Source organism: Budorcas taxicolor, chromosome X (genome assembly GCF_023091745.1).
Source record: "Budorcas taxicolor isolate Tak-1 chromosome X, Takin1.1, whole genome shotgun sequence".
NCBI lineage: Eukaryota > Metazoa > Chordata > Mammalia > Artiodactyla > Bovidae > Budorcas > Budorcas taxicolor.
Window position 1 is genome coordinate 139,658,784 of NC_068935.1, and position 12,070 is coordinate 139,670,853.

A 12,070-nucleotide genomic window follows, 5' to 3' on the forward strand; every position below is an offset into this window, starting at 1 on the left:
CCCTGACCTGAGAAGATCTGGTGAAGCGTCTGGTCCAACTCTAAGAAGACAACCTTCTCCACACGAGTGATGGGCAGGGGTGTGGAGACCAGACGACCCGCCTGTCTCAGTTCCTCCTAGTGGCAGGCGTGGCAAGGGGAGGGAATCGAGGAGAAGGAAAGAGGAACCCGGCCGAAGGCGTCTGGTTGTGCCGTCCACGGGCCATCACCGTCGGGTGAGGAGGAGAGGCGTCAGGACGCTCAGATGTGGAAGCCTCGCGGGAGAGCGATGGGGACTGCAGGTTGGCAGATGCGAGCATGGGGCGGGTGTGTCGCAGGGGAGGGGTGTAACCTGGTCCCCCTTGACCCCCGGGGTCCTCGAAAGTGCCATTTTGCTGCTTCTCTTGCTGCTGTTGATGGCGGGCGCTCCAGGTGGGTCAGAAAACGTGGTCTGCTGTGGGCTAAGTTACTTGAGTCGTGTCCGACTCTTTGCGACCCCGTGGACTGTGGCCCTCCCAGGCTTCTCCAGGGGATTCTCTGGAGTGGGTGGCCATGCCCTCCTCCAGGGGATCTTCCTGACCCAGGGGTCAACCCTGGGTCTCCTGCACGGGCAGGCGAATTCTGTAATGTTTGCACCACCTGGGAAGCCTTTCGGATGCAGGGTGCCTAGGCAGACAGTGTGACCGGTGAGCAGTAACCGGCGGGCGCTGCATTCTCAGGTCCGAATGCGCCCGCGGGGAGTTGGCCAGGTTGGGGTGGGCGATTTCGGAGTTCCCCGGGCCAGCCCGTGCCTGTCGGGATTGGAACGAGACTTGGGTTTGCAAGCTGTGTGTGCTGCAGTGATGGGGGTCCGTCAGGGTTACAGGTGCTGCCTGGGATGCTGGCATTGCGTTCTGTGTGGCTCAGCTGGTAAAGAATCCGCCTGCAGTGCAGGAGACCCTGGTTCGATTCCTGGGATGGGAAGGTCTGCTGGAGAAGTGAAAAGCTACCCACTCCAGTATTCTGGCCTGGAGAATCCCATGGGCTGTTTATGTGTAGTGCACGGAGTCACAAAGAGTTGGACACGACTGAGCAACTTTGACTCACACACTCCTTGGCACGCCTAAAAGCACGGTGAGCTCCATAGGCAAGCTCGTGCAAGGGTCCCCGTTGGACCGGCTTCCTGGTTACCCAGCCCCCTCCCCAGGGCGTGTCCTGAATCTGAAAGACGGTGTCGGCCCCTCCAACGTGGTTGTAAAACTGAAATGGGGAAAGAAAGCGCGGCCCGGTGATTACCAAAACAAGAAGGGAAAGCGGGCATGAAAAAGCAAAGGATGACTCGATTCCATGTATAGGAAGCGTAGCAACACAGGCGAGTCCACGGAGGCAGAAAGTGGCTTCGTGGTTGGAGGGGCTGGGGGACGAGAGCTGGAGGCGTCTCCCTTGGGGAGACGGGAAGGTTCTGCAACCAGGCTTTGCGGATGTGCTGAGTGTCGCCGAGTTGTACAAGGGGGCTTCCCTGGAGGCTCAGTGGTAAAGAATCCGTCTGCCGATGCAGGAGACGTGGGTTCCATCCCCCGTTCGGGAAGATCCCCTGGAGAAGGAAGTGGCAACCGACCCCAGTGTTCTTGCCTGGAGAATCCCCATGGACAGAGGAGCCTGGGGGGCTGCAGTCCACGGGGTCGCAGAGAGTCGGACACCACTGAGTGACTGAACACACTGGCTTGCATCCCGTGTGAATTTAGCGTGATTTTTTTTTTTAAAAAAAGGGCAAAATTAAGTGAAACAGCGATGAGATTTCTGTGGATTTCAGTCTTCTGACCACTTCTGTGAGGCTCCTGGAAGTGCCTCGTACGTCGGATGGGAGTGACAGTTAAACCAGGGATTGGCTGAATAAGATACATCATGTTGTTATTCAGGCGCTCAGTCGTGTCCGACCCTTTGCGACCCCAGGGACTGCAGCACGCCAGGCCTCCCTGTCCATCACCAACTCCCGGAGCTTGCTCAAACTCACGTCCATCGAGTCGGTGATGCCACCCAACCATCTCATCCTCTGTCATCCCCTTCTCCTTCCGCCTTCAATCTTTCCCAGCATCAGGATCTTTGCAGTCGTGTCTTGACTTTTTGCAACCCCAGGGACTGCAGCACGCCAGGCCTCCCTGTCCATCACCAACTCCCGGAGCTTGCTGCAACTCATGTCCATTGAGTCGGTGAGGCCATCCAACCATCTCATCCCCTGTCGTCCCCTTCTCCTCCCGCCTTCAATCTTTCCCAGCATCAGGGTCTTTTCTAATGAGTCAGTTCTTCGCATCAGGTGGAAGAAGGGTTGGAGCTTCAGCTTCAGCATCAGTCCTTCCAGTGAATATTCAGGAGCGATTTCCTTTCGGATGGACTGGTTGCATCTCCTTGCAGTCCAAGGGGCTCTCAAGAGCCTTCTCCAGGATCATGATACATCACGGTCCTGACTATTTCACACTCCTTGCAGAGTCTCCTTCGGAGGTTTTCTCACAATCCTTGACCAGAAGCTGGGGTTCTGCGATGAACTGATGATTTAAAGCGAGCCACTTTTGGGGGTGGATTTCTGTGTCCCTTTGTGGTATATGAGAACTCTTTTTTTTCAGCCAAGGTTACAGCAGTTTCTGGTTTTTGCTCCATCACGATGAGCAGGAAGCTGGCGGGAGTTCAGTGCACAGGAAGTTAGTGAGGAAGTTGGGGTGAAGGGTGTTGATGAGTCCGGTGGGTGAGGGGGGCGCGTGGGTAACCCCTCTGCGTGTCCACCCCCGACTACCACCCGGAGGCCGGTACGACGCTATGCCCCGCGGAGGAGAAAGCTGGACTCAGGGAGCTTGATGAGACAGGTGCTGCCGTCACCAAGGAGGTGGGGAGATGGGTCAGGCTCTGGTTCCCTCCCCCCCCCGCCCTGCACCCACAGCCTATCCCCCTCATCTCCCGTTAAGCAAAGCTCAGACCGCAGACATTTCGCAAATTGCAGATGTGAAAATCCAAGAGCTGTGGGGGTGTGTTGATTGAGGAAGATCCTCTCGGAGAGGTTCCGGGGTGCCTCAGGCAGACAGCCACACCCCCTCCCGACTGCAGGAAGCAGCCTCCCCCCACGGGTGGGGTTCAGACAGCAGACCCCCGGGAAAGACGAAGTCTGCGTGGGGCAGGGTCTTGGGGGGACAGTCCCTGGGGCAGGGGAACAGGAGATGACGGTCAGGTGGGAAAGTTGGAACCACTCTGGTGGGTGGTTTGGTTTGGTTTGGTTTTTCCTCTGTGATGGCCAGTGAGGTTCCCTGGGGGGACGGGGTTGAAGGCGAGTGGGCAGGAATCTGAGGCTGGGTGCTTGTCCCCAGGTGTGCTGACGGACAGGTGTCCCTGTCCTTATGGAGGGAGGGTGTTTGTGGCCCTCCACGCTTGGCATCCGGCCGGGAGGACCTCGTGAAAACGCAGACGGTCTGAGTGAGTCTGAGAAGAGAAGGCGGCAGAGGATTAAATGTAGGAGGCCCAGGGAACTCATTAGCAGAGACGCTGCGGGTGTCACACAGGGTGGGAGCTTCTCGGGTGGCTCAGCGGTTGGAAAAAAAAAAAAATGTGCCTGCAAGGCAGAAGATGCAGGAAACGCCGTAGGTTCGATCCCTGGGTCGGGAGATGCCCTGGAGGAGGGCATGGCAACACACTCCAGTGTTCTGGCCTGGAGAATCCCATGCACGGAGGAGCCGGGCGGGCTGCAGTCCACGGGGTCGCAAGGGTCGGATATGACTGAGCGACTAAGTGGGAGGGACTGGTCTGGAGCGTGTGCAGGGTCAGCAGAGCACGACCGCCATGAGCGGGCCTCCGAGACATCACCCGGGGGCACTGGGCGTGCGAGCGCAGCTGGGGTGTGGGGACCTGGGGGGTCTTTGCCAGTGGAGACACCCACGGGAGCCAAGAGGTTCCCCCAGGGTAGACGCCTATGTTGCTAGAGGGGAGACGCCGGCCAAGAAGGGGATGCCGTGGAGAATGCGGGCCGGCGGTCTGTGGGGTGGTGGGTCCCACAAGGGGGTCCGAGAGCCTCGGGAGGGTGGACGAAGCCCCCTGGGTGGGGACTGAAGGCACTGAGCTGGACGTGCGTCCGAGATGCAAGGTCTTTGGAGCAGAGCGGAGCTGCAGCTGAGTGGAGGCGTGGAAGACGGTGTGTGAGGACCACAGGGAGGAAGGGAACATGGAAGGAGACCGGAACAACGCAGGGATGCAGGGAAGGGGATGGAAAGAAGGGAGAGATGGAGGGAAACAGGCAAGGAGGGAAGAAGATCGGAGGAAAAAAACCAGAAAAACAAAAAACGCTTGTCATTCGTCACAGCAACCCCCAGGAAAGGAACTCCGCAACAGACAGAGGCCACCTTGAGACCGGAAGACCCCATAAACCCAAGGACGTGATGGAAAATAGGGCCGTGCCCAGCAAAATAGACACAGAGAGGCAGAAACCTTGGGGAAAAGATGGAGTTCAAAGGATGGGATTCCCAGGAGCACGAAGACATGAGGAGGGGGTCTGCAAGAACTGAGCTCGAGACAAATGGAGATTTGCGCTGTAGACAAATTGAAAGGCACGTTGCTAGTGGTAGCAATACCGGAAGGGGATCAGCACGACCCAAAGCAGCCGGGTCTGATTCCTGGTGGCCCCGTGGACCGGAGCCCCGCCAGGCTCCTCTGTCCGTGGGAGGGATTCTCCAGGCGGGAACGCTGGGGCGGGTTGCCGCGCCCTCCTCCAGGGGCATCTTGCCAGCCCAGGAATCGAAACCTAGTCTCCAGCATTGGCAGCCGGGCTCTTCACCACCTGAGCTACCAGCAAAGCACAACCGAGAAACGCTGCTGGGGAATCAGTGGGCACGTCCACGGCTGCTACCCCAAACGCAGCTGCACAATCGGGTATTTTCCCTAGAGTGTGGCTTTGTGGGGGATAGAGCACGGCACCTTGGTGGTTTTTTTTTTTTTTTTAAGTTTAATTTTTTGATTTTTATATTTTTGCCCGAGATGTGTGGCATGTGAGATCCTAGTTCCCCAACCAGCGACGGAACCGGAGCCCCCTGCGTGGGAAGCTCGCCGTCTTAACCCCTGGACTACCAGGGAAGTCCCTAAATTTTTTCTTTAATGTTAGTCGAGTTTATTTGCTTAGGGCGAGCATAGGTTTGCAGAAACACGAGGTTCGGAAAGTGTTGGGAATTCCTGCGTACCCACTTCCTCCTACAGTTAGTTCCCCAATGATGGATGCCAAGCGTCAGTGTGGAACGCCTCTTACAATTGACGGAGCAAGTTTGATGCCATATTCTTGACTCAAAGTCACAATTTGCATCAGGGGTCACTCTTGCTGTTGTCCAAAACTTTGGCCACCAGATGCGAAGAACTGCCTCATTGGACAAGACCCTGGTGCTGGGAAAGATTGAGGGCAGGAGGAGAAGGGCGCGACAGAGGATGAGATGGCTGGATGGCATCACCGACTTGATGGACATGAGTTTGAGTAAACTCCGGGAGTTGGTGATGGACAGGGAGGCCTGGCGTGCTGCAGTCCATGGGGTCGCAAAGAGTCAGACACGACTGGGCGAGTGAGATGAGCTGAACTTGCGGTTGGATCTTCTGTGGGTTTGGACAAATGTGTGATGGCACGTGTTCATCATTAAAGCAGAATATTTCCACTGCCCTTAAAGTTTCCTGTTCATCCCTCCTGTTCTCAGAACCCCTGAGAACCACTGACGCTTTCTCTATCTCCATTGTTCTTCACTTGCTCAGTCGAGTCCGACTCTCTGGGAGCCCATGGGCTGTAGCCCGCAGACTCCTCCGTCCACGGGATTCTCCGGGCAGGAATACTGGAGTGGGTGGCCATCCCCTCCTCCAGGGGATCTTCCCCACCCAGGGATCGAACCAGAATCTCACGTCTCCTGTGTTGGCAGGCAGATTCTTTACCACTACGCCACCTGGGAAGCCCATGCACTTTGAACCCTTTTTTTCAAATTGTCTTTTTAGTTAACTTATTTTTTTTAAGCTGCAGCGTGTACCGTGGGGGATCTTGGGACACCGATCGGGGATCCCCTGCAGTCCCCTGCGTTGGGAGGACAGGGTCTTAACCACTCTAAGCAAGTGACCCAAGCTGCTGGCCAGGTCAGCGTGCCGATGCTGACCATCACCCTGGAGAGAGTCCTGTGTTGTTGGTTTTTTTTGTCCCCCATCTCCCTGGGGAAACATCACTGGTGTCCACATCAAGTGTCCCACGAAGGCTGGTTTTTCTCTCCCCACAGACCTTCTGCATCGTCTGGGCAGCCCCACGAGTCTCCTGGCGGTGGTTTTCCTCCTCTCTATGGTGCTCGACTCCGCGTGGCTCCTCACCCAGGAGCAGCAGGGTGAGTGTGTGGATGTGCCTGACCCCAGCTTCGGGGACACACGCCTATCAGCTCAGTGTAGTCGCTCAGTCGCGTCCGACTCTCTGCGACCCCTTGAACTGCAGCACGCCAGGCCTCCCTGTCCATCACCAACTCCCGGAGCCCACCCAAACCCATGTCCATCGAGTCGGTGCTGCCATCCACCCGTCTCATCCTCTGTCGTCCCCTTCTCCTCCCGCCTTCAATCTTTCCCAGCATCAGGGTCTTTTCTAATGAGTCAGTTCTTCGCATCAGGTGGCCAAAGGATTGGAGTTTCAGCTTCAGCATCAGTCCTTCCAATGAATATTCAGGACGGATTTCCTTTAGGATGGACTGGTTGGATCTCCTTGCAGTCCAAGGGACTCTCGAGAGTCTTCTCCAACACCACAGTTCAAAAGCATCCATTCTTCAGCCCTCAGCTTTCTTTAGGGTCCAGCTCTCACATCCATTCACGACCACTGGGAGAACCGCAGCCTTGACTGGACGGGCCTTTGTTGGCAAGCCTGTGGCTGTCTCTGGTTTCATGATTGTCCGTCTATTCAACAGTCTGCTGGCATTATTGCTCCTGTGTGCTCACCCCTTGTGGTGATGTGAATGGTCCCCCTCCCCCCCTGCAGGCACAGCTGATGGTGCCCGACTCCCTTCCCGTGACGAGATGGGATTAGCTCACCTCTGCTCCTTCTCGCTCGGCTGGTCTTCATTTATTTTCACAGTAGACGTCTCCACTGGGCCTGCCCTGGCGGCTCGGTGGTAAAGAATCTGCCTGCAGTGAAGGAGACACGGGTTCCATCCCTGGGTCGGGAAGATCCCGCTGAAGGAGGGCCTGGCAACCCACTCCCGTGTTCTTGCCTGGAGAATCCCATGGACAGAGGAGCCTGGTGGGCTGCAGTCCGGGGGGTCCCAAACACTCAGGCGTGGCTTAGTAACTACAGCGACAGAGACGTCTCCACTGGGAGAAAGGGGCAGGAAGGACAGATGGGACAGAGGGTAGGGGACAAAGACGATTTGACAGAGGTGGGTGGCAGTGATCCCCAACGCCGATCTTTGTTTGCAAGACCTGAGACGAATTGCTTAAGTGGGCGTGGAGTTGGGAAAAGGGGCGTTTCTTGATTCCTGAGGTCACGTCTTGCAGATCTTGCAGCCGTGAAGCCAGACGCCAGTCTAAATGTGAAGTTTGACCCACAGACGACGAAGCTGACTTGGGACTGCAAAGAAAACACTACCTATGGGGAATGTGTGCTGATTCACAAAGAGAAGGGGCTGATTAAGAAAAAGGTAATGTGGCTTGGGGATGAGTTTGAGCAAAGTCCGGGAGACGGTGAAGGACAAGGGAGGCCCGGCGTGGCTGCGGTCCATGGGGTCACGAAGAGTCGGACGTCAGTGAGCCACTGAGCTACAACAACGAGGTCGATTGCACGGGCCCCGTTGCTGTCCTTTGTAGACCTCTCCCACTCCAGTACTCTTGCCTAGAAACTCCCATGGACGGAGGAGCCTGGTGTCCACAGGGTCGCGAAGAGTCGGACACGACTGAGCGACTTCATTTCTCACCAAGCATGAGAGAGTGACCTGGGGATACGTCAAGAAAGTCATGGTTCGAGCTGCACCAGGGAAGTGACCCTCGTGCCCAGTATGTGTTCAGTAGGCTGACTGCCTCAGGGAGCCACGTTCTTCTTGCTCAGTTGGTCCCCATGCTACACTTGATCCTGAGAAAGAAATAGCATTCGCTCCGCCTGTGGCATGGAATCAAACTAAACAGACCGCCTTGGATACAGTCTAAACAGGACACTCCTGAGGGGATGATGCCTGTGAGATAAGGCAGGAAGAGTCAGTCCCGTAGAAGAGGGTGTGGGGACTTCCATGCTGGTGAAGACTTTGCGCTTCCAGTAGAGGGGGTTGTGGGTTCAGTTCCCGGGTCGGGAAGTAACATTCCCACAGGCTGCACGGTGTTGCCAAAAACACGAGGGGGAGTGTGAGGTTCCGAAAAAAAAAGTAAAGCGATGAGGGCGCACAGAACAGTCCAGCCTGCATCCCTCGGGAGTTTGTGAGAACTAGAGGCTCCCAGACCTCACCCGGGAATCGTGTAACCAGACTGTCCGTTTTCACAACATCCCTGGTGAGCTCCAGGCGGGTTCAGAGGGAGGTTCAATATGTGTACTTTTAGCCGATTCACACTGTTGCAGCAGAAACTAACAGAACATTGTAAAGCAATGTGCTTATCCCTTCAGTCCTGTCTGACTCTCTGTGACCCCATGGACTGCAGCCCACCAGGCTCCTCTGTCCGTGGGATTTTCCGGGCAAGAACACTGAAGTGGGTTGCCAGGCCCTCCTCCAGAGGATCTTTGCGACCCAGGGATTGAACCTGGGTCTCCTGTATTCCAGGCGGATTCTTTACCCACTGAGCCACCTGGGAAGCCGAAAGCCATTATACGCCAATTAAAAATATATATATATATTTTTTTCTTAAAAAGGTGAGCTCTGAACACTGACTTTCTGAACCTTGCTAGCGGGCCTCTTCTCAAAGAAGGTACCTGGGTGAGACTTCACACAGGGAGGTGGATGTCGTGACCAGGGTCAGCGCAGGAGCAAAGACCGAGGAGGACGAGAGGAAAGAAGACAGGTTCTTAACCCACTGGCTGGTTGCATCTCTCCAGGTCAAACACAATGATTGCCAGTGCACATTTCCAGACTGCTCTCTGCACGGGGGAGTCACGCTCACCGTGGAAGTGAGTATCAACCAGAGACGGCTTTCAGAGAGGCTGGTCTACACTAACCCAGGTAGGGAGAGCACGGGGCGGGGTGACCCTTCTGCTCCCCGCGAGCATTCAGACTCCCTTGTCCCACCTTTTTCTGTTTGATGGAGACATACTTGACACACAGGGATTGTGTATGTCTGAGGATTTTTTTGGCTCTGTTTTGTCATTTCGGTGCTTTCCTTTTTGGCCGTTCCTTTGCGGCTTGTGGAATCTGACTTCCCTGACCGGGGATGGAACCCAGGCCCACAGCAGTGGAAGTGTGGCGCCCTAACCAGGGGACCGCCAGGGAGCTCCCACATTTGCTGTTTGGATGCGTGCACGCCTTCCGAAGTGGTGCCAGCTAAGAAACAGCCAAGAAACAGGAATCCAGTTCTTCGAGCTGTTCATGTACCTATTCTCTTGCGTGCGTTTTTGCTGGTTGGTTGTTTTTTTTTGTGGTGAGAACCCTTCAGGGATCTTCTCTCTTCCGTTCAGTTCATTCACTTCAGTCGTGTCCGACTCTTTGTGACCCCGTGGACTGCAGCACGCCAGGCTTCCCTGTTCTTTACCAACTCCTGGATCCTGCTCAAACTCATGTCCATTGACTCAGTGACGCCATCCAACCATCTCATCCTCTGTCGTCCTCTCCTCCTCCCGCCTTCAATCTTTCCCAGCATCGGGGTCTTTTCCAGTGAGTCTGCTCTTCGCATCAAGTGGCCAAAGCATTGGAGTTTCAGCTTCAGCATCAGTCTTTCCAATGAATATTTAGGATGGATTTCCTTTAGGATGGACTGGTTGGATCTCCTTGCAGTCCAAGGGACTCTCAAGAGTCTTCTCCAACACCACAGTTAAAAAGCATCCATTCTTTGGCTCTCAGCCTTCTTTATGGTCCAGCTCTCACATCCATACGTGACTACTGGGAAAACCATAGCCTTGACTACATAGACCTTTGTTGCCAAAGTAGTGTCTCTGCCTTTTAATATGCTGTCTAGGTTGGTCATAGCTGTTCTTCCAAGGAGCAAGCGTCTTTTAATTTCGTTTCTTTTCTCTTAGGGAATTTCAAGCGGACGATACAGTATTGTCAGCTGTATCCGCCAGCGTGGGAGTTAGACCCCTGGAACGTCTTCTTCTGTTTTTTGGGGAAGAGTCTGAGAAGCACTGGTATTGATTCTTCTGTGAAGCATGAAGCCATCGGGTCCATCCCTCTTTAAACGCCACTGTTTTCTTTCTGTCCCTTCCCAGGTAAGGAGGGCACAGCTGCCGAAAACTTCTCCTGTGTTATCTACGACGCGGATTTCATGAACTGCAGCTGGGCCAAGGGCCGAGCGGCTCCCGGCGACGTCCAGTATTTTTTGTACGTGCGATCAAAGTAAGTGTAGACCTCATGTAGACAACCCTGGGAGATGCCGTGAGGAAGGGAACAACTGCCCTGATGGTTCTCTGAACGTTTGGGGACCTGACAGGAAAAGAATCGAGAGGGAATGTCCTCGCTACCTGAAAGAGTCGGGGACCCACGTGGGATGTCACCTCCGAGACCTCTCGGGGTTAACGTCGTACAGTTACTTCCTGGTTAACGGTACCAGCCGAGAAGCAGGAATCCAGTTCTTTGACTCAGTTTTGCTGCTAAAGGAAATAGGTGAGAACAACCACCCGGAATTTAAAACCACTGCTTAGTTAGATGTGATGGAATTTGTGTAGGTATCTGCATGGGAATTCCTGGAAAGGCTGTGATAAATGACCACAGACTGGGAGGCTTAAAACGATGGGAATGGGTTGTCCCAGGGCTCTGGAGGCCAGAAATCCTGGTCCCTCTTGCAGCGTCTGAAACAACCCCCGCTCCCACGTCTGTCTGCTAGGTCCTGGTGACAGCCAGCAGCCCTTGGCTTATACATGAATTATTGCAACTTCTGAACCTGCTCCCTCCTCCCGGTGAACTCGGGAGCTCCCCTTCGTGTCGGGATGGGAGAAAGGGGTCTCCCCTCCGTGGACCAGGGGAGGCACTCCGCATCAGAGGTGCCACCGGGGGTCTCATTACAGAGCAGTACAACCCACCCGACAATATCAGCGTCCAGTGCAACGCATCCCACTGCCTCATCCAGTGGGAAAAGCCCAGGACGCGGCAGGCACGGTCCAACAGGGAGTTCCAGTACCAGCTGGACGTCCAGAGATGGGTAAGCGGGCTCGGCACCGGGCAGGGCAGTGAGGCTCAGGGAGCCTGGCAGCCAGCCCTGCGGGGCGACGGGAGGAGCTGGGGCACGAGAGGGGGGCGCGGACGGGTGAGCGTCGGGAAGATCCAGGGCCCGGGGGCGCGGAACTGCTGGGTGCCGGGGGAATCCAGGGCCCAGGGGTGCGGAACTGCTGGGCGCCGGGGTAGATTCAGGGCCCGGGGGCACAGAACTGCTGGGTGCCGGGGGAATCCAGGGTGTGCGCCAAGGACCTGGGCACGGTGTGGACAGGGTAAGCCATCTGAAACCTGCTTGGCTAGACCCAGTATAGACACGGCTTTGCGGCTCCAACCCCACATGGCGACCCATCTTAGATGCGAGCCCTCTACTCCAAGGCCATTTGACCCCGGGGTAGACGGGGTGAGCCGTCAAACCCATCTGCTTAGACCCAGTGTGATCAATGAACCTCACTTCCAGCCGATATGGGGACGGATTTTAAACAACAGCCCTCTACTCCAAGTCAGCTGGACCCAGTGTAGACAGGGAGAGACCCTCTCCTCACGGCCCCCTGGACCCAGTGTACACACGGAGACGCCCTGTCCTCACGGCCCCCTGGACCCAGTGTAGACACGGAGACGCCCTCACCTCACGGCCCCCTGACCCAGTGTAGACACGGAGACGCCCTGTCCTCACGGCCCCTTGACCCAGTGTAGACACAGAAACGCCCATTCCTCACGGCCCCCTTGACCCAGTGTAGACACGGAGACGCCCTCTCCTCACGGCCCCCTGACCCAGTGTAGACACGGAGACGCCCTGTCCTCACGGCC

At 55.9% G+C, this 12,070-nt stretch overlaps 1 protein-coding gene across 1 annotated transcript in view; it reads left to right on the forward strand.

Moving 5' to 3' along the window:
* Window positions 1-243: 243 nt before the first annotated feature.
* The window catches only part of CSF2RA (colony stimulating factor 2 receptor subunit alpha), a 29,804-nt gene continuing 17,977 nt past the window's right edge, over window positions 244-12,070 (forward strand). Inside the window, exons 1-7 of the mRNA XM_052663294.1 lie at window positions 244-280; window positions 6,227-6,328; window positions 7,479-7,621; window positions 8,998-9,121; window positions 10,321-10,447; window positions 10,542-10,714; window positions 11,116-11,249. Of these exons, the coding sequence (XP_052519254.1) occupies window positions 244-280; window positions 6,227-6,328; window positions 7,479-7,621; window positions 8,998-9,121; window positions 10,321-10,447; window positions 10,542-10,714; window positions 11,116-11,249 (840 nt within the window). The remainder of the gene's footprint in view (window positions 281-6,226; window positions 6,329-7,478; window positions 7,622-8,997; window positions 9,122-10,320; window positions 10,448-10,541; window positions 10,715-11,115; window positions 11,250-12,070) is intronic.